The sequence below is a fragment of the Eublepharis macularius genome, chromosome 8 (genome assembly GCF_028583425.1).
Source record: "Eublepharis macularius isolate TG4126 chromosome 8, MPM_Emac_v1.0, whole genome shotgun sequence".
Lineage (NCBI taxonomy): Eukaryota > Metazoa > Chordata > Lepidosauria > Squamata > Eublepharidae > Eublepharis > Eublepharis macularius.
Window position 1 is genome coordinate 100391261 of NC_072797.1, and position 27337 is coordinate 100418597.

The 27337-nt window shown below is 40.7% G+C and overlaps 1 protein-coding gene across 1 annotated transcript in view; it reads right to left on the reverse strand.

Moving 5' to 3' along the window:
- Positions 1 to 21839, reverse strand: part of CFAP95 (cilia and flagella associated protein 95) — a 35414-nt gene extending 13575 nt beyond the window's left edge. Inside the window, exons 1-4 of the mRNA XM_054987040.1 lie at positions 21502 to 21839; positions 20764 to 20872; positions 1127 to 1248; positions 374 to 442 (exon numbers count right to left, since the gene is read on the reverse strand). Of these exons, the coding sequence (XP_054843015.1) occupies positions 374 to 442; positions 1127 to 1248; positions 20764 to 20872; positions 21502 to 21599 (398 nt within the window). The 5' untranslated portion in view covers positions 21600 to 21839. The remainder of the gene's footprint in view (positions 1 to 373; positions 443 to 1126; positions 1249 to 20763; positions 20873 to 21501) is intronic.
- Between the last annotated feature and the right edge of the window lie 5498 nt (positions 21840 to 27337).

The following is a 27337-nucleotide window of genomic DNA, read 5'->3' on the forward strand; positions in this document are numbered from 1 at the left end:
CTCTCTGGTCATTTTAGGCAATTTTGAGATATGATATGCAACTATGAAAATGTTCATTTTCATGAATATGAAGTATCAGAAGGGCTTTAACAACACTGCACAAGTATTTTTTTTATTTTTGACTGATTGAAAATAAGTCTATCTATATACTAACGCTTAGTATGACCACTAAAATAATTAACTGTATTTGGCCTACACACTAGTAACGAAAAATAATGTAATGTCATATATTATCTGGTTCAGAAATAACAAGTGTCAGTTACTATCATTATGAACACTTTATATATCTTTCCAAACTTCAGTAAAGCACATGCATCACAATGTGAACATTACCACAAAATGAAATTAATTTACTGCTTTTGTAAATACTAACATTGTAAAATGATCTGGGGAGTGACGTGGCAATACAGCTCCAGCACCTATTTCAGGAAGCCCCGTCTCCCTGAAAATAAAGAGACCGTTTTCAGATTACAAGCAACGAATCAAAAACATTCAAGTCCATTTCTGGTTTTAGTAACATTTTTTTAAAAATTAACTTAATTTCTATGAATTCCTATGGAAAAAATATCAGGGATCATTAGATCAAATTCAAATATGCATAAGAAGCATTATTCCTATGATGTTTTCATTCTACAATAGAAAGGAGTTGCTTCATTTGTGACACAACTGATATCATTACTAGGGTTATCACACCGTATTTTTGTAAATGGTCACCACTGCTCTCTACTGGTCGGAGTCTGCCAAAGTACTTTAAAAATTTATTCATTTCTAAGTTTGCTGCTTAGAAACAAGAAAAGCTGTTCTCATTCTGACAGACATCTAGTATTGAGTACAATCTTGCACCTCAAAAGCCCAGAGGATTTGTACAACTTTAACTTAACAATCTCAACAAGACATAGTTACCGCTATTTATTCTTTCCAGTTCCTATCACTTGGTGAATTGGCAACTCTTACCACAAATACATACGAAATTATGTAAGAATCCTTGGAATCCAATATTGATCACATGCAATATTTTTGAGCAGAAATAGTAAAACATATAGAAAAAATGAAGATATATGTAATATATCCTATAAAGCAGCATTATTTGAACACTAAATATGGATTTAAAAGCATTCAGAAATACCTGCTAATAACTGCTTCTTCAAAACTATCTTCATCCAATAGTGGCTTCTTAATGTTTAATTCCTGATATTCTTTAAGTCTATAGGGTTGTGACATATAATCTTGATAGGTTGTTATCCATTTCTAAAAATGTGTTTTTGGGGAAAGGAACAAGGTTTAGAAATACAATAGCAATCAGCTAATTATTATGTGCAATGTATAATTATTTGTTTCCTTGATTAATGTTTTACAATTAGTTCCAGGACCATTAATTTGCATTGGTAATGAGTTTTCTTGGAAAAGAAACTCTTTCCTTTTCTATTATCCTTCACCTGCTTTCCCCTCCCATGCTCTGCCCCACCCCACTGTATCCACACTGCTCTTTCCCTTACCACTCCAGTGTTTTGCCAGTCATCTAACCACTACAGCTTTTCTACCCTAGCATAAACAGGGCAGTAGTACACCTGGAAAGCAGACTTGGAACTATACTTTTTTTGCCTGCTGACAAAGGACTTGGATGGGAGGGTAAGCAGGTGCAAAATTCTTCTCCCATCTGCTCGGCCGCATGTCCATTATTGATGGCACTGCCAGAAACAAAGTTTGTTAGAGATGCAGATAAGGACTCCTACTGTCCTTAAAAATTAACAAGTTGGGTCCAGAAATACTGGGAATACACCACTCTTATATGGGTTGCCAGGTCCCTCAGGAGCCAAAGCAGGGGGCTTGGAACAGCAGAATACTCACCTTCCCTGCGCATGCAAAGCATGTGCATGCTCCCGTCCTCCCTCATCACACCAGAAAATGATATCATTTTCTGGCATGATAAGGGTGCTGCAGGTCACACTGAAGCCCAATTAATTAAAAATCACCTCCACAAGGGAAAATTTATAATTAATTAATTGGAGGCAACATTTAAGGGCTTGGGGCAGCTGGGCCAAGGCAGATTCCCTCACTACGTTGGTGGGTGACTAGATGGTAAGAAAAAGAGAAAAAATGCCAGTGGTGTTTAATTTTCTTTCATCTATAAGGCCTGACTCTGAGCCTTGGTCTAAGAATTCTCTTAAATCTCTACTGAGCCCTATCATGATTCTCTCACAGCAGCAGCAGCAGCAGCAGCAGCAGCTACAGCAATCAATGAAAAATGGAAGTAACATCAGTTTGTCATCTGCGCTTTGATTGGAATTCAAACCAAGCAGGGCAAAGGAAGTCTTATTGCTTTTATGAAGCAAAAAAAAGTAGCCCTATGGTACATAATGGCAATATAAATATTGGGAGAATTAGGGAATAGGCGCTTCTCCCCCACCAGTACCTCCCCCTGCCAGACAGGCAAGCAGGACCCGAGGGCAGAAAGTGAGGGAGGGGAAATTCCTCATTCGAGGCAGGGGGCTGACAATCCTACTCTTTCAGCTTATGAAGAAGGCCCATGGATCATAGGGATGTCAATACAAGCGTGATCTGCCGCTTCCCTTTCTTTTACTTTCCCAAACACTGAGCATAAGACAAGAGTATGAGATACAAAAAAAGCAAACTAGCTCTTTTACATAAAACACTTTTAAAAGTAAGAGTTATATGTAGACTCAAGTTGTTCAAGTTGGTAATTATAAGACTGAATACATATTTTTTCATGTTTCATCTACAATATCCATACTAACATTAGCAATGAACATTTACATCAGTAGTATGTGTTTGCATCACTATCTTAACAGTTATGCTAACAGTTAAATCTTAGAACTGGGTTTGGGATTAACCTCAGAAACATCAGTATGGGAGTATGTTCAGATGAATCAGATCCTATTAACATCAAGGTGTAGTAAACTCCCCAGGACATGGCCTTATGAACTAAGGAAACTTTAACATTTTTCACAAACTGGTGATCAGGTGAATCCAGCCCTGGTTCTCACTTACTTCTCTCTCTGCTCTGCTTCACAGAACTGATGTACACTATGCATACACCACAATTAACATTCATCTAATCACGTTCAGTACGAAAAAATGGGATGTGAAAGTTCTGTTTATGGAGATTAATTTCTGATGGCTCATCCACACATCACTTGATGATACAATTCAACAGCAAAAGGTACAAAAGCATTTATTGTGTGTAGCCAAAGGCCAATACAATCAAGCACAGTGAATTAAAAGAAAAAACCATAAATCATAGCTATCAACACTAAAATAATAAAGTCTAAAAATTCTTTTATAAAACATGACACCCTTCAGATATGACTTTCACTCATATTTTCATAACTGCTAAAGAAAAAAGGACAATCTGTGTGGTACGAATGGGTTAGCATCCAAAAGAAGGAAAGTCAGCTTCTCCATTTTTGAGAAAGAGTTTAAGCCCTGAAAAAGTCCTCCAAGAAATTTGGTTCTAGGCTCTGTGTAGAGTGGACAGAACAGAATGTAAAAGGGTAAATCCTCCAGAACAAGAGCAGCACCACATATACAAAAGTGTGATGCAAACGGTTTACAGGAATAGTGACCATCAAGCAAAACCGTTGACTTGGTGAGACAGTTGACAAAAGATGACCAAGTGCGCAATGATACATTTCACAATGTGAATATGAATGGAACCTGCTGAGAAGAACAAGTGCAACATAACATCTGTATGCTGATATAAGCGTACTCATCCCCCTGAACTGCTCACCACTGTCCCTGTCCTACCACCTGATCCTCCCTGATGACAACTGTGCACACACACAGCCCCTCACACACATGTAGCCAGGCAATCTCCCCTTCCCAGCTGAGCCACAGTAGCTACACCTTGGTTCAGCTGGGAATAGGAAAAAGTTCAATAAAGGCTAAAAGAGGGGAGGCCCCACCTCTTCCACAGATTTGTTGCGTATTGGGTATCTGTATAGACATTATTCCTGAAGCCAACCTGCAGCTCTTCCTTTGAATTGAAGATTTTCCTTTAATCTGACTTAAAGGAGAAAGTCCTGAGAGCTCTACAAGTAATGCTCACAATGAGATTTACCTTTGAAAGCTGCATAGAGGAGTGAATTTAGGCAGAAGCAGCTTGTTTCGAGTATTGCCAGAAGAAGAAGAGCTGAATGCCACAAAATCTCCTCTTTTACATGAATCTTAATCTCTGTTGAACTTGGACATCCTAATAATGTTGAACTTAGTGAACCCTCTGCAATGTTCTGGGCACTCTCCACTACCCAGTGAATACTGTAAGTTAAATGTCACCCATTCTTATTTAAAAAATAATTAGTACTATCACTAATTAAATTAGATGATTTTCAAGCCTAGGATCCTATGAAGCTAATATTGTTTCTGAAAACCATTTTATCATGACCATGTCCTGTTGAATGAATGTCTAACTGTGCCATCTTAAGCCCCATCGCTGATGTTCATAGAATGGCAATGAAATCTTACACTGGAGTATCCTGAAGATACGTCAACACAAGAGGAAAATACACCAGTGTATCTGGAGATACACATGGCATAGTAAGCTTATAAACCATATTATCTGGGGTTAATTCACCTGTTTAGGCTTCAACATAATAAGCAATCGCTTGTGACAATGGTCATCTGTTGCATACATAATGGACAAAAAATATTTTACAAATCTATCAAAGAATGAAGATATTTGGAAACCAGATTGATGGAGGATTCAATTAACTGGAATATTTTATGTGCCTTTACTATTCCTATGCATTTTTATGCTATTCTCAGGTACTATTGTAATACGCTTTTTTTTTTTTAGAAAATTTTTATTGGTGAGTATACTTTTCAAATTCAATACATACATTCCCTCAATATCTAATTAACCCTATCCCCCACCCTTTTCCTCCCCCCTCTCTATCGACTTCCAACAGCTTTCCAACCCTTACCCCCTCTTATTACTTGATAATTCCCTTAGTCTAAGCACATTCTAATTTTTTTTCCAGGTATTCTATCATATATATCAAATATCCTATCAATATAGCATGCTTCTATCAATTATACTATCAAATATTCTATCAGTATAATATACATCTATCAATTATACTATCAATATAGTATAAATCTTATACCCCTCAATATAGACCAGTATGATATGATATGATATGATATGATATGATATGATATGATATGATATGATATGATATGATATGATATGATATGATATGATATATAACAAAAGTCTTAGTTTAAACATATTCTATTTCTTTTAAACATATATTCTATCAAATATACTATTGTCATTATAATATGTATTAACACCCCTACTGTGCACCCTGCTACCAATGTGGCACCGCACACAGCACCATACTGCACATTCATTATATAATATACAATCTAATCTACCAACATAATAGTATATATAGTATGCCCCATCAGTATATTTGTTTAACTATTCCCTTATTCATATACTCTGATAAAGGTATTACTTATCATAACCTCCCTATCTTATTCTTTAAAAAATCAGTTCTAAATTTCATCCCTCTTCTGCTATATTATAATCCAAGCTTAGATTAAAATAGATATAAATTCTTAATGGTAAAGTCACTTCTCTCTTCTGTTTAAAATGTCTTGTTTCAAAAGTTCTCAAACTGCCACAGTTCTCCTTTCACATCCCATTTTTTTTCCAAAAATTGTTTCAGTTTCGCCCAGTCCGCCAAATACTGTCCCGGATCCAGGTCTTTAAGTTTTCTTGTCATTTTATCCATCTCTGCCATGTACAGCAATTTGTAAATCCAGTCCTCTACAGTAGGTACTTCTTGCACTTTCCATTTCTGCGCATACAGTAATCTTGCTGCAGCTGTCATATAAAATAACAATGTTCTATTTTGCACTGGAACATTCTCCATTCCCAAATTTAGTAGCAGCAGTTCTGGGTTCTTATTTATTTGGGTTTGTAACACCTCATTAATTACTTCTATTATATCTCCCCAGTACTGCTTCGCTACTTCACAAGTCCACCACATATGGTATAATGATCCTTCGTGCTTTTTGCATTTCCAGCACTTATCTGACATTTTAGCGTTCCCCAGCGCAATTTTCTTCGGTGTTAGGTACCATCTGTATATCATCTTGTATACATTTTCTTTAATATTCGTACACGTTGTAATCTTAATTGTATTCTTCCACAAGTGCTCCCATGCCTCCATTGCTATTTCTTTATGAAAATTTATTGCCCACTTCACCATCTGTACTTTCACTGTTTCATCCTCAGTGTACCGTTTTAGAAGTATCTTATAGATCTTTGAGATTTGTTTCTTGCCTTCTTGTAGCATTACTTCTTCCAATTCTGTATTTTCCATTCTTATTCCTCCCCTTGAACAGTCCGATTTATAAAGATCCCTTATCTGTCTGTATTGAAACCAACTATAGCAAGGAGACAATTCTTCTTGTGACTTTATTCTTAATGTTGAATATTGTATTTGTGTTATCTCCTTATAAGTTAAACGTTGCTGTTCGTTCTCGACAGTTCTCGGGTCTATTACTTCATACGGGACCACCCAAGAGGGGATTTGATCTTCCAGATACATCTTATATTTCTTCCAGATTGTGAAGAGGCTTCTTCTAATATAGTGATGCAGAAACAGAGAGTCCGCTTTTATTTTATCGTACCATAGGTATGCATGCCATCCAAATATTTTCTTATAACCTTCCAATGCCAGAAGCTTGAGATTTTTCAACGTTATCCAATCCTTTATCTGTGTCAAACAAATTGCTTCATAATACAGTCTTAAGTTGGGCAGTTGCAAGCCACCTCTTTCTTTCGCATCCTGTAACACTTTCATTTTAACACGTGGTTTCTTGCCTACCCACACAAAATTTGAAATTTTTCTTTGCCATTTTTCAAATTGTTTAGAGTCTCGAATAATCGGAATCATTTGTAACAGAAACATCACACGAGGTAGAACATTCATTTTTATTGTCGCGATTCTGCCCAGCCATGATAAATTCAACTTGTTCCACTTTATCAAATCTCTCTCTATTTGTATCCACAATTTCTCATAGTTGTTCTTAAATAAGTCTATATTTTTTGCGGTTAGTTCAATTCCCAAATATTTTACTTTGTTTGTTACCTCGCAGCCCGTTAATTCCATCAGTTCTTGTTGTTTCTGTTTGGTCATATTTTTGCATAGTATCTTCGACTTCTTTTTATTTACAAAAAAACCAGCCAGATCTCCAAATTCCTTTATCTTCTTTATTACCTTTGGCATATTGTCAATTGGAGCCTCTACAATCAACATTATGTCGTCCGCAAATGCTCTGACCTTGTAGGTAAACTCTCTTACCTTTATACCTCGGATTGTGTCGTCCTCTCGTATCTCAATCATCAATATCTCCAAAATCAATATGAACAGCAATGGAGACAATGGGCAGCCTTGCCTTGTGCCTTTGCTTATTTTCAGTTTTTTTGTCAAATCATCATTCACTACAATCGCTGCACTTTGGTCTTTATGAATTCCTTTAACTGCTTATATGAACTTTTCTCCCATTTGCAGCTTTTCCATGGTGGCAAACATAAAGTCCCAGTTCAGATTGTCAAATGCTTTTTCTGCGTCTACGAAAAAGAAACCAACCTCCTTATCACAATGCTTATCATAATATTCAATAGCATTTATTACTGTTCTCAGATTGTCTTTAATTTGTCTATTAGGTAAAAATCCCGCTTGTTCATCTGCAATGAATTCCGACATCCATCCTTTAATTCTTTCCGCCAACACCTTTGCAAATATTTTATAATCATTGTTCAACAATGAAATTGGTCTATAATTTTTAACATTAGTCAAATCTTGTCCTTCTTTTGGAATCAATGATATGTTAGCCTCCTTCCAAGAATCAGGAATCTCTTGATCCTGCATAGCACCATTCATCACCTCTTTCAGGAGAGGTGCCAATTCTTGGCCCATTATTTTATAAAATTTTGCCGTTAGTCCATCCAGGCCTGGCGCCTTCCCCAATTTCGTTGATTGAATAGCTTCTTTTATTTCTTCTTCTGTCACTTCCTTATTCAATTTCTCTTTCCATTCTTCAGAGAGTGTCGGAAGTTTCATCTTATCTAAATATTCCGCTATTGAATCTTTGTTCACCTCTTTTTTTTGGTATAATTTTGCATGAAATTTAAAAAAGGCTCTACTAATGGCGACTTGATCACTTAATAGCTTATCATCTTCTCGTATCGTACTGATAATTTTCTTTTCCTTCCTCTTTTTTAGTTGCCATGCCAAATATTTCCCAGGTTTATTTGCACCTTCAAACGACCTCTGATTCATCCTCTTTAAATTCCACTCCAATTCTTTATTGTTCATTGCCGATAACTGTTCTTTCAATATTTTTATATCCTGATATATTTTCTTTTTGCCTGGTCTCTTTTTGAGCTGAATCTCTTTGACTTTAATTTTTTCCATAATTTCTTGTCTTTTCTCCTCCTTTTTCCTCCTGTCTCTCGCATTCAAGTCCATTAGTATCCCTCTGATCACGACCTTATATGTGTCCCAAACCTTATTTGTCGATACTTTTTTATTCAAATTGTATTGCAAAAAGAACTTGGTCTCTCTTTGCAGCAACGCAATATTCTCTTCCGTTTGTAACAGGTCTTCATTTATTCTCCATCCTCTTCTTTTAGTATTCTTACCAAATTTCCACACAATTGGATTATGATCTGAGCCTACCTTTGGCATTATTTCCACCTCTTTAGTCCAGAGCGAAAGTTCTTTGGAGGCCCAGATCATATCAATTCTTGATAGTGTAGAGTGTCTTGCAGAGTGATATGTATATTGTCTATTTTTGGGATACTGTCTCCTCCATACATCCTCTAAACTTTCCTGTTTCATGATTGCAAAAAATGACTTTGGTAATAGTCCTCTTTTTTTGTGTGTAGTCTTAGATTTCTTGTCTTCCTCCAAGTTTGTAACTCCATTAAAATCGCCTGCCAATATTATTTGGTTATAAGACAGTTCATCTAACTGTTTTTGTAAGTCCGTAAAAAAAAATTCTTTTGCACCATTAGGCGCATAAATTCCAATCACCAATGTCTTTTTTGAATTCCAAATTATTTCCACCGCCAAATATCGAGCTTCAATATTACTGAACACCACTTTAGGCTGTAGTTCCTCCTTTATATACAACACAACACCCCTCTTTTTCTGTTTGGAGGCAGCTATAAATTCTTTTCCAAGTTTTGCCATTTTCAAATATTTTACACCTTGCTTTCTAATATGTGTCTCTTGTAGGCATACAATTTTACATTTCTGTTTTACAAGCCAGTGGAAAACAACCTTACGGTTACAAGGTGAGTTTAGTCCATTTACATTCCAAGATATAATTTTACACTCCATGATCAAGGTTTTGTGGGTTTTGGTAAGTCCTTTTCATTTTTACTAATAAAATCCTCCATTTCCTGGCCAGATCTGATGCTCTTTCTTACTCCACCAAACTCAAATGTCAGTCCCTCTGGTATTTCCCATCGGTATTTTACTTTCATTTCTTTTAACATCTGGACTAGCTCTCTGTATTTCTTTCTTTCCAACAACACCGATCTGGGCAGTTCCTTCATAATTCTTACCGCCTTTCCATCAACTTCTAGTGGATCCTGAAACTGTTTGGTCACAATTAGTTCTCTTGTATTTCTTGTCGTAAATTGCACAATCATATCCCTTGGTAACTTCCTCTGAGACGCAAATTTTGAATTAATTCTGTACACCACGTCTAGGAGAGCTGCAATTTCCTCTTCCTCCTTCCCCAGGTACTCTGCCAAAATTTCTGTAATCTGCTCTCGGGCGGTCTTTTCCTCTGTTTCCGGGATCGAACGAAATCTTAGCTGTTTTTCCATTTGTTTACTTTCCGCGATGGTCACTCTTGCTTTCAGTCCTCTCATCTCTGTCCTCTGCAGATCCATCGTGTTTTCTACTACCTTCACTCTCTGCTGCGTATCTGATACGTCTTTTACCAGCTCTGCCATTTCCGATTTAAGTGTCTCTTTAAAGTCTCTAAAGTCTTTTGCCATCTCCTGTATCATACCTTTGAGCTCTTTATTGCCTTCTGTAACTTCAGAAAATTTTTTTATCCAGATTCTCCATCGCAGCTTGCCACTCCTTCTTCGACATCGTGGGGCTAGATTTACCACGCTCCCACGAGTCTGCCCTTTTCCTTAAATCCGTGGTGCTGATTTATTACTTCCAATTGCTTTAAAAAGTCCCAATTTACTCAGTTGTTTTGCTCAGTCCAAAATGTCGGGCGTTTTTTCTCTATGATTTTAACTTGAAGCAAACGCCCTTACCTTCTTCCAAGATGTCCTACTTCCTGTTTCCTTGAAGCCAAAACTTTGCCCTTCTCCAAAATGGCGAACTTCCACTTCCTGTATTAACACAGAGCGCCTCTTGCCAGTCTCTTTATGGTCCTGACGTACTTCCTGTTTCTTTAATGTTTGCAGCAGTTCTCGCGATATTCAAGCTTTCCCACAGTCCAGTATCTCTTCCCACCTCAGGTATGTAAACAATATCCAATTTTCCGCCTTAACTACTGTTTAAAATGTCACTTTTTAGATTTTCCCTTGCCGGAATCTTCCCCTTCACTTAATCAGTCTTTTGCAGTTTTTAAGTCCAGTTTTAAACTTTATTACTTGCTTAAATCTGTCCCGGTTTGAGAGATAGCAATCTTTACCTTCTTAAACGTCTTTTCTTGGGTTGTAATCGCTGCTTCTTTTAATCAAACGAATCCGTTTCCCTTGCTGCTTAACGAAGCTCGGGCATGCAGGTCTTATGCCAGTAAAGTTGACTCCTGAGCCGCTGCAGAGATCTTAGCAAACCTGTCTTCGGGTGGGACCTCCAGGGCGGGAGGGAGCTCGTTGCTTAGAGCCCCCCACCACCCGAGATCGACGCACCCTCAGATGCAGTGCGTACTTGCCTGTTCTCCGCCTGAGAACAGGGGGCCATGGGCAATCTGTGCCCCTCCAGCCTCCACAAACAGCGGCACGGACAGCTCAGCTCTTAGAGCTGCTTTAGACCTTCATGGATCCCGAACCGGAAGTTCCGGTACTATTGTAATATGCTAATGCATTAGGCAGAGAACTAACTCTGGAAACATATGAATGTATATTAGGCACTGGGAACGCTGAGGTAAAGCTGCTGCTTGCAGCGAAATAACCCAGGGCAATAGATATGCTTACCAAGCAATCTTGCTTCGAGAAGATGCACCTGTACTCATTATATTTATGCCATGCTTACAGGCTGATAAGGAAAATCTTTCCCTGAATTGCTCATACCAAATGTAACTATAGAACGATTGAGTATAGACAAGAGAAGCCAGCTGCAAATGGGAGGATCCGAACACCTGCCCTCAGATAGAGGAGTGGGCAATTAAACCCCTCAGTAAGAGGAACGAGCCTGCTTTAAGTCAGTTAGATTAACTGACTCTCCCAAGGCTGTGAAAAGTACCCAGCAATGGACGTGGGGTACCGAAAGTAACTTTCTGTACATTCCGGAGGAAGGGAGATTGCTCCCCTCCCACAATACCTGAGAGGGAGCCATCTCTTCCTACATGGTGCAAGGTTGATGAAGCAACACTTAGGTGCCCTTGGCAAAATGTTACACAGTCAAGTGTGCAGGAAATAGGGAGAGCCCTATGGATGGGAAAGTATGAGAGCGGAAAGAGATGTTTCTTGAAAAGATAAAACAATTAAAGTGATAAGAAATGCAAATTGGGAAATATTGTAATTGTGATGCTGACCAGAATTATTCTTCCAATAGGGACCACTGGGATCACTGGAGGTAGTCACTGAGAAAAGCCAGGAGGGTCACAATTAGGCTTGAGCCAATGGGACCCCCAATATTGAAATGAATAAAAGGGTATAAAACATCTTGCACAGCTATTGTAGCTTTGATGAACGTGGTGCACGAGTGATCCTTTTACTCTCTATGTAACTAACGTTCCTCCATGTTTAATAAATGTAGCAGACTTGCTTCTTTCACAGGACTCTGCATCTGTCTCTTCTTTGAATTGGCTAAGGGACATTTGAACCACTGATTTTGTGGAACAAAATGGACAATATTTCTCTTTCCCATAACACTTTATTATTGATGGAAACTAAACATTTTTTTTAAAATCTTCAAATAGGGTTCCATGTGAAACTGCTAAATCTATCAAGACATTTTCCCCAAGATCTGGATACAGACCTGACATTTGCCAGCCATTTCAAGTGTCAGTCATTTTAGTAAACTAGAGAGATTATCATTCCAGGTAGGCTATTATCAATTACTGCAGATAGAATGGTCACTGTGCTCATTTTGAATACATTTGAGTTTTACAAAGAAATCTCACAGCCTATATTTCTTGCATTTCATGGCCTTTTGACCCCATATTTTTCATAATTTTACCCACTAACCATTCTAGCTTCATGTAAAGGCTTATACCACAATAAATCTATTTGTTTTCAAGTCACCAGAAAATCTTTTTTTTTTTTGCCATGCTGCAAAAAAATAGTATGTTTAGGAACTAATTTCAGCTGGATTAGAGGCAGTGTAAAAAAGCAACAAACATAATTTAAAAACATTAGTTTCTCCACAAACAAATACACATATACCATGAACTTGGCTAGAAATCTGGATGCTATTTTTAGTTCTGTAATGCAAGCATCTGCAGGAATTTCCAGTTAAACCAACTAGCATGAAAGTGTTTTTTAAAAATATGTATTTTACGTTACTATCCTCCCCTCTTTCTACTACAAGATCAAATTCTTGGGTAGCAGGAAGTAAATCAAATTAAGCATAAAGAGCTGTCTTCTCTAGACAAACATGCCATAATTCATCTTTGAGACTGAAAATCACAACCAAGGCTAACAGTACAATACTTAGGCCCACCACACCGCCGGCACTCACATGCCCACATACCTGCAGTGCCACTTGTCTGCTCCCTATGGACTTAGCAGGAAAGCAACGCCAGCAGCTTAGCCCAGCAAGGTGTGGCAGGGCCTCAGCAGTAGGCGCACGCCCTGTTGTTTTACTGATAATCCAACTTACATCCCCCAATGGCTGCATCACTCCCATGACAGGCAAGCAAAGGCAGAGCCAATGCATGTGATTCCAGCTGCCCGTCGACACCTCCATTCCCCCACCCCCACCAAAGAGCAGACAGCTGAGAACCACATGCCCTGTGGTAACAGCACCCACATCGGGGCACCCAGCCAAGGGGAAGCTGTCCAGGGGAGCCCCAGTGCTGCAGGGGTGGCTCCTGTCACTGATTGGAATGATTACAGGCCAGCACCCACCCCAGCTCCACCAGGGGCACCTAAATGCCCCACATGGCCTATGTAGCTGGACCCTCACCATGGGGGGGCATGCCTTGTGACACCCTCCCATCCCGGCACAACATAGCCTACTTCACACGGCTGGTCTCTCTTATCTGGCTGCACTCATGTGAGGGCAAATGGGGTGGCCTGCTGCCCAGGCCTGACCCCCCTCCCCCACTGCTGCAAAGAATCTCTATAAGCAGATGAGGGGATTGACCTGGCAATAACTGGTCTTGGCCCTTACTTGCTGGGGAGATGCCCACAAGGATCCCACTCTGGTGGTTGCTGTGGCTGCCCAGTGTCCTTCCACAGCTGCTAGCCAGCTTTCCCAGGCCGGGAAGAGAGGGATGCTCACTGCAACCAGAAGGATCCTCTGGTGATTATGGGCAGGGAGACCAGGAGTGGAAGACTCAACAAGCTTGAGCAGCCCTTGGATTACCTGGAGCAGTCCAATTGGGACTGTTAATCCAGCAAGTACTGCAAGACAGCTGACACGTGCTTGCAGTATCACATGCGTGCTCTGATCTCCCTGGACTGCTATTCCATGTGAAAGCACCTCTTGCCACCTCTTCTTTTTTTTTAGTACTCTCTTGTTTAATGCTCCCAGTCAGACCAGGAAGATGGCAGGAAGCCACTTGTCTAGACACCCCACTATCTCTGGTAAAGAGAAGAACCCCACAGGGGTGGGGAGCTTCCCCCCTGGGGTTGGCAACACTTGACCAGACATCCTCTTCACTGTTGGCTGTTCAATAAAGTTGATGTCAGACAACTAGTCCCTCCCTGCCTCTTTGCACACCCATAGCTGACAATAGCTCTCCCCCACAGCACATCCCTGGGGCTGGTCCCTGGCCTGGGCCACCAGGGAATCAGCAGCCCCAAGGATCCACCAGGCACCTCTGTCACATTGCTGGCTCAGACCCCGAACAGAGTGGGGGGGTCCATCGATTCTGTGGGGGCTGCTGCTGCATACTGCCTCTGTCCCACCTAGCCCCTCATCACATGGCGATGAGGCAAATGAGGTGGGACACAGGGACTTGCCCATGTGCAGGGGGAAAGCTGTCAGCCCCCCTCAGCACAAATGGGGTCTGAGATGCCAGGCAGATCACTGTGGCGGCCGGGGGCGAGGATGATCTGGGGGAGGGGGTTCAGGCCAGTCCGTGCGTTGCGTGCACACACCCCAGGGGGGAAGCTCCCCACCCCTGTGCTCTCTTCTCTGCCCAAACAAACTGCGGCTTTATCAAAACACAAAGTTCAGTATAGACACTTATCTTAAAGCCGGATAAAAGCAGGAGCGACACGCTGGTGTGTCTGCTCAGGATGCCATCTTCCAGGAAGCCTCCTCTTCTCTGCCCAAGGTGGGGAGCCCACCCGAGGAAGTTTGAACATGGGCTGCAAGGAGCCCCCCCCCCAAAAAAAACAGCTGCATCAAGCACAGCTCCCAGGGTGACTGTCACTTTGGCAGGCATGGACTGCACCCCCTCCACTGGTGAGCCTCAACCACAGAGGCCACCATTGGGGGGCACTGGTGAGGGGTGAGTGTAAGTCAGTGTGAATGGGCAAGCTGGGGTAGCCAGCTCCTCTGTTCCTTCTTACCTGTCAGGTCTTAGGAGATGCATAACCTGTAAGGCAACTTGGGTGGTGGCTGTTGGTCAGACATTCTGGACTTAGCACTGTTTCCATGTGTGAGTGAGAAGTGCACCCTGAATTTTGCAATGTTATTTCTGCGCACTCTTGCCCCACCACCATGAGTACCCTCTCCCGCCTCCCATGGCAGAGGGCTCTCAGGCACAGCCTCTGGCCACATCCCTACTTACCTGGGTTCATGGGTACCCTGGAGGTTATGTAGGGAGGGCTGGGGACTGATTGGCTGCCAAGGACGGGGCTCAGCTGTTGCAAGAGAGTGAGCAGATTGGTCACCATGGTAGTTGGTATCCTATGCTCCACCAGGTGGGGCCAGGTATGGGGGGGCGAGTTTTCCCCACACAATGGGCGCCTATGGGCTACGCTGTCATTTTTTGTGGCATAACTTTCTGCTGCTGCAGGTGGTGTTCCCATGCACAAAACAGCTTAGGGAGCAGACTAACTTGCATCCTGCCCCCCCACCCCCCGGGCCATCCCCTGGCCTGCTGGCACAGGGACTTACACCCCAGTTATGTTCATGCCCAGCTACTGTGGCTGAGTGCCGGCAGAGAACCTGGGCAGAGTAGCGGCGGGTTGCTGCACTGCTGTAGAGGGGGTTACAATGTCCAGGGTACACTGATTTAACTCCTATTTGGCTTCCAGGGTGCTTTCGGCCTCTCTTACCAGGATTGTGCTGTATATGTTGTATACAATCAAATTTCTACCGAACCATACAGAGCATTAACAAGGTTGTATCCATTTGATGGTCCTAGGAGACTGAAACTGGCATTTACTCCAGTTTCCTTGTCTCCCTAGTCAAAGCAATCTCATCTTTTGCTTTCTATATATTTATAACATACTCCCCAAATTCTAGCCCAACAGAAAGCACAGGGATAGGTTATATAAACATATGTAGGTTTTTATATTTCCTCCCCAGCTGAATAATTTATTGAACAGGATTTTGCTGATCCTATAGGACTCAGGATCGAATTCTTATGAAATCTCTATTAAATATTTACATGTGACCAGCGCTTATATGGTTCTATTATTGAAATTCATACTATTTGATTATTAAAATAGTGTTCTAATGAAACAGGGTACAAGTGAAGCAATATATGCATATGTAAGCAGATCTGGTCCTATATGTAGCCTGGATGGGAGACAAGACACTAGGAACCACAGGTGAGCTGCTCTGAGGTCTTCAGGGGCAAAGCAAGATGCAAGATGAATAATAAGCATGTGGCCTGCATTGTGGTAATTATAATCACAATGAAGAAAATGACTAGAGTTAAGTCTTGAATGCATTTTATACTCAGAAACTAGGGCAAGAATTTAAAAAGAGAGTAAGTTATTTTACCAATACAAATTCTAATATATTTACTTCAAATTCTGTGGCATCTTAAACATTAATTCACCCAGATATTATGATGATATCAGCCTTTGGAAGGTTAGTGCTTGATTTATCAGATGTATGAAGGTCAGACAGAGAAGGCAGAGAGTATATGCATTATTTTCAAGTACTATAAATAAAAGTAAAAATTAAACTTACAAAAGGATGAGGCAAACATAACAGAAATTCAAAGACTAGGATTTGCTGGCTAGGATAACCAAAAACAGAGCTGTGAAACTTTGTGAGCGCAAAGAAACCAACGACTGAAATTATGTATATATTTACTGTGATGTAAGTTCTATACAACCAAATGGAAATTTGCTGTTGAGTAAACAAGTACTGGATTGGTCTTACACTTACTTCTCCTCAGATGGTTTGATGAAAAATTATGAACAACCTCAAGGTAGGCTGACAGACTTTCACAAGCTGTGCATGGGAGTAAACATTCCATTGGCTTAATACAAGCCCTTTGCATGAGTCTGGGGTTGCCGGTCCCCCAGTGGGGGCAGGGAAATCCTCTGCTCCCAGCCTCTGCCCCCTGCTACCAGTCACCTCGTCAGAGAGGGGAAAAGGTGCAGGAAAGGGCCTCCTGAGGCACGCTCCTGGTGCAGCATGACAATATCACTCTCAGGAGTGACATCATCACACAGTCCCTAGGACTGTTCCTGAGCTTCACGCCACGGCAATTTGGGCCCTAAATAGACCAATTCTTTAAGAATCAGCCTGGTGCAAAGTGTGGGAGCACTCTTGGGCCCTGCCCAATGATGTCACTCCCGGAAATGATGTCATCATGCTGCCTCAGAAGCATTTGTGTGCCCGTGAGAACATTCTAAAGGTGAGTGCTGGGTCACCCTTCCTCCTGCCAGGAGAATAAGGGGAGCTGGCAACCCTATCAAGCAGTACATCTGATTCCATCTTTTTTTATTCTTCGCTAATTAACAGAGATGTGTTCTTTCAGTATCTGAAAGGAATTTATTTGCAGACTTAACTTATCTCTCTGCAACTGGAACCCATCTCATCATTACGTACAAGCAGCAAGGGGGGGACCTGCTCCCATAGCATCTTTCCTTTTCCTGAGCCCATCTCTCCTTCTCACTCACCAGTCAATCCATCTTTATCTGCCCCCCTGTCTGTAGCTTCTCCTCCTTCCCTCCCCATGACAGCTTCTACCTGGGACAACTAAGGCCCAGTTGCATCATACCAACCACTGGGCCTATTTATGCAGTGCCCGCTGCTAGGTTTGAGTGGGGCTCCTCATTTTCCTCCATATCCCAATCCCCACACTACATCCTTTTCCCTTCCACCTAGCAAACCACATTTCCTCACCTTTCTCTGCTTCCTTCTCTCTTTCCCATCCACCAACCAAACTACCATCTTCAGCTATATGTAGTAATTCATTTATACCCCACTTTTTTCCACAATGGGGTCACTAAGCAGTTCACATCATTCTCCTTGCCTCCATTGTATCCAAATCCTCTCTTGATGCAGTAGAGGTTTTGAATTGCCACCTGACAGCTGTAGTCAAATGGCTGAAGGCAAACAAATTGAAACTGAACCCAGAAAAAACAGAAGTGATGCTTGATGAGAAGGCAGAGATCTTGAAGGACATTGTGCTCCCTGCTATTGATGGGGTTCAGTTGACCCTTGCAGACTCAGTTAAGAACATAGGCATTATACAGGATTCAGCACTTCTGTCAGTCTAGCCCTTCCTTGACATGACCAATCTGGCCACCTGGATACAAGCAATGGTAACATCTTGACTAGACTACTGTAATGCACTCTACATAGGTCTCCCCTCAAAGTCAACTTGCAGATGCCAATTGGTGCAGAACTGGTGCAGCTTAGTTATTATCAGGAGTTGGACGGAGCATGCAAATTACTCCCTGTTACAACCCTTTCTTTCTCTTGGGTAGATTTTTCCTTTAAACTTTCTCTTACACCCTCTAGGTAGACTGTTGCAGTCAGGAATATTATATTCCAAGATACTTTATTTAAATTTCCCCTTCTTGGTACTATGTAGCCCTGAGGATAGGAATGGGATATAGGAATGACAGATACTCTGGGATATAAAAAACAAAGTAAACTTTTGTGTTTATAAGAAGCATATTGGTTCCATATTATTTCTAAAACTTGATGGTTTCAGGAGTAGTTCTCAATTCTTAAAGTTACTTTACTTAAACCCAGTCACACAGATCTTCTCTAAGGCTTCACACACAGTTTGTCTAATTTTGATATTAATTTCTCTCTCAGTTACAAGTAAGCCCTTTTCTCAGGCACACACAGTTTGCCCACTTTTCCCTGACTGAATGTTCTTTCACAAACACACAGTTCAGGCTTCCACCCAGGTTATATTTCTCTCAGACAACATAAACAAGCTCAGGCTGCACACAGCTTGCCTGCTAAAACCAGACTCAATATTTTTCACAGAAATGCTTAAACGTGCAAAGGTTACACACAGCTTGCCTCTCTCTTACCCTGACTGAATCTTTTCTCTCCCTCAGTAACTAAAAATTGCATTCACTCCACCCACACTCTCAGTCATCAACCAATCATATCACTCACTCATCTCTCTCCTTCACCCTCACTCTTCATCTATACCTCACCAAGCATCTAAAGACACATACACACGATGGTTGTTTTGGATTTTTCGGGCTGTATAGCCGTGGTTTTGGCATTGTAGTTCCTGACGTTTCACCAGCAGCTGTGGCTGGCATCTTCAGAGGTGTAGCACCAAAAGACAGAGATCTCTCAGTGTCACAGTGTGCCACTGTGACTGTGACACTGAGAGATCTCTGTCTTTTGGAGCTACACCTTGAAGATGCCAGTCACAGCTGCTGGCGAAACGTCAGGAACTACATTGCCAAGACCACGGCAATACAGCCCGGAAAACCCACAACAACCATTGTTCTCCGGCCGTGAAAGCCTTCGACAATACACACACACATTTACTTAAAATCATTACACTCCCATTCTGCAATCACTCTTTTGGCTTCCTATCGGTTACTGGGCTCAATTCAAGGTTTTAGCTATTATATACAAAGCACCTCATGACCTTGGTCCGTCATATCCATGGGACCACCTCTCACCCTACGCTCTATGGCAGCTTCACTCATCTGAACAGGGCCTTCTGTAGGTGCCAGATTGCAAATGGGCAAAATCAACAACTGCTCATGTGTGCACATTCTCTGTTATGGCTCCTTCCTTATGAAGTAGCCTGTTTGATGAGGCTAGGAGGGCTTCCACTCTCCTGGCTTTCCACAAACTGTGGAAGGCTGAAATGTTCATAAAGGCTTTTTTAATCAGGAAGGAGAGCTGTTCTGTAAGAAAATAATTCAAAGAGATGCATTGCTAAAGATAGGAACTAAAGACTATACTACTGCATACTGTCTTGTTCTATGTATGTTAGTACAAGGTAATTTCTGCACTATTTAATATTTCATATTTACTTATGCTTTGTTTCTGCATTGTTTCAGCTCTATATCATATTTGTTATCATATTTCTGCAAGTTTTGCATTTGCATTTGTAAGTCCCAGACTTACACTGTGTAATTTGTCTCGAGTGTCAGTGAGAAGGATGGACTGTAAGTAATGTAAACAAACAAACCCCATGAGGTAAATTAGGCTTTGAATGTGTAACTAGCCCAAGGTTATCAGGCGAGCTTCCACAACAGAGTGAGAATTTAAACCTGGGTCTCCCAGATCCCAGTCAGAAACTCTAACCATACTGGCTTTCATGTGGTGGCTTCCATTGAATAGTAGTGAGTGAGCAGCCAAATCTGCCAGTGGTTATAGCTGGGCTTGGCCCTGTGAGTCCCATCTCAAAGGCCAAAACAGGCCTGGAAATGGCCCTGCTCCCTTCCCCTGCCTTTTACTGACAGAAACCAAGGTTTGAAGGTTGTCAATATTGTTGTGGTTGCCTAATGACCCCTATAGTGGCCACTGCAGATAACATTCATTTCTTAAAGTTATAGGTACTGCTTCTGTTATTTTGGGGGGTTGAACCCCTCATTATTTTTTTAAGATTACAGATTTTTCTGCAAACCTGGGGCTTTCCTCAAGTTTGTAGAAAGATCTGTCTTGTCTGTTCATGGCTCTCATCTCCACATGTAACTATCCACAGATGGGGCCACATTGACAATTACATACATTGATAACAACCATGTCTGTTCCAGTTCCTTAAGCACAGACTCATTTGGGATGATTTACTACAAAACTGTACATGCCACAACTCCTCCTCTCTCCTACATAACGCTGTCTCTCTCCATTTTCCCCATGATTGTGGTTAAAAATGTTCACTTGAAATATTAATTTCATCTTAGCCATCTAAAGAAGTAAGTAAAGCTTATGCTAAAATAAATTTGGTAAGTGTTAAGGCGCCACATAATTTCTGTTTTCTATCACATTAAAGAGATGAGTTTCTTACTTCATTTATGGTTCCAAGTCTCCAGTAGGTAGAACGACATAAGTTTTTAGAGCCCAAGGGAATTTCATGTATGTTATAATCCTTTGGTTCAGATTCTCTGTATTGGTGCCTTTAAATAAAAAAATAAAGTGGTGTTGGCTGAAATTAAACGATTATGGGCACTATTAAAAGAAACACATATCGATCACACCAGAACATAACAGGCATAAAATGGTCATATTTCTATCTGTGGGAATTACTTAGAACTTCTTCAGGATTCAGCTTGAATAACATTTTGTCCAAAGACCACAGCAAGACACAAAAGATGTTTTAAAGAAATCTAAATGGGGGAAAGATCAGTAATGAATAATGCCCACACACTGAAAAAAGAAGAGCAAATAATATGCAGTATTATAGATCAAACAGTAAGCTGGTAAAAAGTGCTGTCAAGTTGCAAATGACATGCCGACCATGTAGGGTTTTCAAGGCAAGAGACATTCAAAGGTGGTTTGCCATTGCCTGCCTCTGCGTAGAGACCCTGGTTTTCCTTGGTGGTCTCAATGAGATTTTAAACCTAATGTGGAAATAAGCAAAATAGTCCAGCCTTCTCAGTCGCAGAAGTTGTTCCAAATCAAAGAAACTTACGAATATTATAACTTTTAGATTGAAAGGGTGAAAAACAAAGCGAGATAAAATTGTGAGGGCACAGCTCTGCCTTGCCAGTAGGACACAGACGAGTCAACAATACTTTTTACTTACCAGCGATACACAAGGGTGGGTCTTCCATAGTTGGCAAAGTGAGAGCGCAAAGTCAGCGCTCCCTTGCGCTGCATCACATCTGGAGGGCCTAGTTCCATTTTCAAACGCTTATTTATCTATCATAACTCCAGGAAATGCCTCAGTCAGTACCAAGCCGTAGACTATCACGGGTAAGAAGCAGCAGACATTATCCCACTTCTGTTTAAGTCACTTCATATGCCAACACACCCAACACCCAACCCCAGTAAATACTATTAAAAGTACTTCCCCAAACTTCCAAGCCCTTCACGATCTAAACTCTTGTTAATGGGTAGCCCAGAACGTGCAAGCATACTTCAGAACGCATTATAATTACCATAGAAACCATAAACTCTGCTAGGAGAAACTTTTGGAATCATTCCGCTCCGAGGTCGGAACTATTTTTGTTGGGCTATCCCTGTGAGCCTTGCGCTCATGAATGCTGCGCTAAAACTACATTTCCCAAGATGCCACAGCAGCTTTCTCAACTCAGAGCGTTAGCAGGGGACGGGAAGTTTTAATAAAGCCCAACTGTAAGTTTCGTAGGGGAAACAAAGGAGTGTTTAAGTTTGTCATGCCTTCTCGTAGACAATTATATTGCCCTTTAATTTATAAAATGAGAGGCTCTGAACCTGAGGTCTGCCTGAAAGGTTTATAAGCCCTCGGGTTTCAATATGTAGCTGTATTCATTGGCGAGGGAGAAATTCTTCATGCGTTCAGTTATACTGCTCATTTACTTAGTATTATAGAAAAACAGGTCAAAAGTCTGCCCTGGTTCAAATTATATCCTGTCCATAGGCTTGCCAACTGTATAGGAGGTTCTTGTATTAAAGTATTTTAATTGTTTTGTTGAGCTAATAAAAGGACATGCTTCAATAAATTGCTTTTAAAAATATTGAATTAAAAGTTTAAAAAAATTTCATTCTAATATGCATTATATCACTTCACAACCGGGTATATTCAGGTTGTTAACTTATAACTGTATGCACACAACTACACTAGATCATAATAAAAAGGCACAGAAGCGAAATCCAGTATCTAAACCCAGGAGTATCTGGATTTGAAATAAATTTCCACTATCCTATGCTTCATCCAGTGTTAAATGGCATTCAGCAATACTAGCACACCAAACTTAAGCATATTTACTCAGAAGTAAATCCTTTAGTGCTCAGAAAGGCTTATTTGCAAGTGAATAGGGCTGTAGCTTTGCAGTCTAAATCTATGCACTTTTACTCAAGAGATAAATCCTATGATACGCTAATATTTAATTTGCAGAGCACTTTTACAGGGGAGAGGATTAAGAATGTGACATGACTGCTCTGAATTTTACCTCCTCATCCTGCTGCATGTTTCGAACAGGCCCCTTTTCTCCAATGACCTCTAAACAGAAGGCAAGCAACTATAAATAATTATACGGATAAATTAGTGCAGGCTGGAACGATTTTATCAGGTCAGCACTTACTTCTGCAGCAACATGAGAGGAAGCACTCAGGGACAGGTTTTACGGACCATTGTCCTTGCTCACCTCCATCTTGCTTGCTACAGTTTCCACTGCGGGGACAACTTTTCCCACCCCTGTGTGGAAATATCCCTGATCTTGTTAGCACCCAGTGTGAAATGCTGAGTGGGTATGAGGATTTAAAATGACACAGGGGGTCCGGCTGCACCACTGGTATTCTGGAAGCAAGAAGAAAGAACGGATTCTTCCCACTGGAAACACAAATGTCAGCAATAGTCCAAATGTCTCAGCACCCACCGGGACACACAGATCCCTTGCAGGAGAGCAGAGGAAGCACTCGGTAGTCCTTGGATTAACAATATAGAGGGTAAATGTAAGGTGATGCACAAGGTGTAAAGTTTATTGGAGCTATGCTGGATACTTTTACCATGGGTTGTAGGGAATCCCCATAAACATAATCTCTTCTCAGGATTATTCTACTGCAGTTGACAATCATTCTCTCTATCCCTGAATTTAAGTATTCTCAAAGTAGAAAGAACATAAAAGCCACCACAAGGAAAATCCTTATACTTTTTATTTTGTGGCGGAGCCTTTTTTTCTTGTCTTTCCCTTCTGTTACAACTGCCCTGAATAATGAGATGTCATAAGGAGTAGAACTGAAATCTTCCTGCACCATGGAAGCAGATGTCATTTACACCATCTACTACTAAATCCTTTTAACTGAAGATGTGGAACCTGCAGCCTTCTACATGCAAAGCAGATGCTCTTCCACTGAGCGCCCTTCCAAATCAACCATAGTATCACGGTGAGCAGCCCAATGGGGAAGTATTGCTTTACTTGAGCTTCCGTGGTGCAGGAAGATTTCAGTTCTACTCCTTAGCCTCTAGCCTCTGGTGTTCTGCAGGGTTTCATTCTGTTCCACATCCTTTTTAACATCTACATGAAACAGCTGGGCCCCTTTTCACACAGCCTTTATAAGCAATTTTGGCTGTTGGTTGCTAGTAGATGTTTTTGTGCTATTTCAGTTTTACTGCTAATTGCTAACAGATTTTTTTTTTACCATTTCGACAAAACCACTTGTGACCCATTTACAATGCAGGGTTGAGCCTTAAAAACCCCCCACGTTTTCCTGTTTTCAATGTACTTTGTTTGCTGCGGAGTACTGTTTGAAATATCCATAGAGCTTCCAACAGTGCCACTTTTTTATTTCCCAGCCTAATTCCAGTGCATTTTTAAAACATGTATATAGATTAGCTCTAAAGCGATATAGCACTGTAATGATAGGTTTAGCAGGTCCTCTGAATTCCCAGCTTTCATTTTTAAAAAGTCTCTAGCCCCTTCTGTAGTAGAGAGATGCCTTTTCCCTCATATCTCTGCAATGGAAAGGGCTAAGGACTTACTTTCTAAAAAATGAAAGCTGGGGATTTTGAGAACCTGCTACACCTATTGCTATATTGATATTTTGGGGCTGATTTAAAAAAAAAATACAGAAGTCCTGGCTGCTCAGGAGAGGGGTGTAGCTTCTTCCTGCAGCAGAAAAAGTGGCACTGTTTGAAATGGTCACAGCAATTCATAAACAGATGGAAATGCTGTTTGAAAGTGCCACCCCTAAATTGCTTTGCAATAAAGTCTGGGTAACAATTGGATTAAAACAGAAATGTAAAAGAGGCCTTTATCTGGTAGGGTTAAGAACCAAAGTTGAACAGGCATTAAACATAACTCAGTTTATTGTCTCAGAACACAAATAACACCAAGACTGAACTCTGTCCTCTTCAACTACTCAGTTACAGGGGCTGAAGAAGTCCAAACAATCCCAACTAACAGACACAATACCCTCACACATGCACAACAGAAACTGTCGTGGAAAATCACTCAGAAATTCAGTTTGTTGTCATCCATATATAGCTGGCAATCAGATCTCTCTCTCTCTCTCTCTCTGTTCCAGTTGACTGTCTGGAGGCAGTGAAGGTGAATTGATTGAAATTTAATCCAGATATAACAGAAATGTTGCAAACTGACAAAGTAACTAACAAAGTAACATTCTGTCCTGAATGCTTACAGTCTGGAATAGGATTAGCAGTGATTTAAGGGGCTATTACTTAACTCCATGTCATGAAAAGCTGCGCTTACCCATTTCTACACATTAAGCATCTATCAAAGGGGCATTTTCCCACCAGCTTCTTGGCAACTCTGATCTGGAACTACTCCTGGACTCCCCTCTGACCCTGGATAACCTTGTTGCAGGCAGAGGTAGTAAGTTTGAATCCTTGTACAACTTGGTAGGAAACATTTACTTATCAATAAGGGAACTACTGAAGAATTACACAAGGTTGACAATGAAGAAATCGAAATTGTTAAAGAGTTTCTATCATCAACCAAAAGGGAGTCTGCAACCAAGAAATTGTTGGAAGGGCCTTGGAAGGGCAGCCATGAAGGAATGAGAAAAGATCTTTAAGTGTAAGGAAATGTTACTGGAGACCAAGATTAATTCATATTTTGGAATTCTCCATGACTATGCTTGGATGTGAATTAAGATGACAAGAAGAAAACTGAAATTGAAATGTGATGTTGGAGGAGAGCTTTATAGATACATAGACTGCCAAAAAAGATGAACAAATGGGTTCTAGATCAAATCAAACCTGAATTCTTCCTAGAAACTAAAATGATGAAACTGAGGCTATTATACTTGAGTCACATAATCAGAACACAATCCTAACTGGGAAAAACAATAATGCTAGTCTGGTTTCCTACTCTCTTTCTAGGAGGGAGTCAACAATGCTTTTAAACAAAAGGAAAAACTGGGCAAGGAAGAAATAAGGGGGAAAAAATTTAATGGTAAAGGAAAAGCAAGGAAAAGCAAAAGGCCCTACTGCAACAGAAAATGAAATTGTTATTATGAAGGCATATGGCAGGAAGAGAAAATCCAACTACCTCTGTTGTACAATAACTTGTCTATTCTTGATCAGGGTGATCTCTCTAGCTACAATAAAGATGGACACCAGGATCTTTTTTTGCTGAGTCTCATTTTGCTCAATCATTTTCCTCATGTGATAGGGTCACTTAAGCTTGTTTTGTGTTTGTGTTCCTCTCTGTGTCAGGGGTGTAGGTGGTGTTTTTTCGAGTATTGCACTATAATTTTATAAATCACTTCAAGTGTATTTTATATAGAGCAAATGAGAATACAACTCATCTGAATAAAGTGAAATACAAGTGTTATTTCTAAAATTATTGAAACCACAGCAATATGAAAACATGTATGCAACTTCTTCACTTGACAGAAGTAGAACATGTACATATGGAGGAGACTGTCCAAACAGATTAAAAATCACATTTCACATTAGAACAGCAAAATATGCTTGTCAACAAAACAAATATCATCAAGACAAGCAACTGCACTTCCCAATTCCTGCTTCTTAACATGTTGTAGAAAAGAGCAAGAGTTCAGTAGCACCTATAAGACTAACAAAATTTATGGTATGGTATGAGCTTTTGTGAGCTACAACTCACTTCTTCAGATCTATCTTAATGTGTTGTTTGTTAGATGTACCACACTATTAGCCATCTGCCATGATATTGACACTGAAGTGAGATTGTAACGTTATTCTTGAAAGTAAGCTCCTGTCTCATTGGGACTTACTCCCAAAGCATAAAGTCAGTGGAATGTTCCACTGAGTGGTTCGTACTCATTTATATATGCATAGGATTGCAGTCTTACTGGGAGAACCTAACTTCTCCACTTGGGAAACACAGAAATCTTTTTGAGCTGTTATGTTTCTGTTGCACAAACCAGGAAAGTATGCTAAGTGCAGTCATCTCAGTATGCATGATTACTGCTTTGTCTAAAAAGGACAACATGCATATTTTGCAGCTTTAGTATGTGCAAACATATACCCTGAAAATCTAGTTTTCAGGTTGTGCACAGTAAAGCTGATCATCATTTCAGACATGGTGGTCAAGTGTACTGAGAGAATCATGCATCGCATATTCTCCCAGTGTGCAGTATAGGAGTGCCAGAAATATATTGCCTGAAAAGGAATTATATGAGGTAGGCAATTGCTGACAAGCACTCCAATAGCAGCATACCAGACCAGGCCTCCCCATCATGGTGCCCATGGGCAGTGTGGCAGATCATGTGGTTCAGGAAAGCAGAAGGGGCTATTGTGAAGGGACCAGTGACTGGTTACCTTCATACAAATAAAGGGTCTTTTCACTTTGGTCTTCTTTTCAGTGCTTGTTGGTGTATTATCACCCCTTGGTCTTCTCTGTGTTTTATCCCCTTTCAGCCATGTTGTTTTCTTCTCTCTGTGTGTGTGGAGTCCCCCTTGGGATTCATTCTTTCTTCCTTTCTCCCTCTCTGTC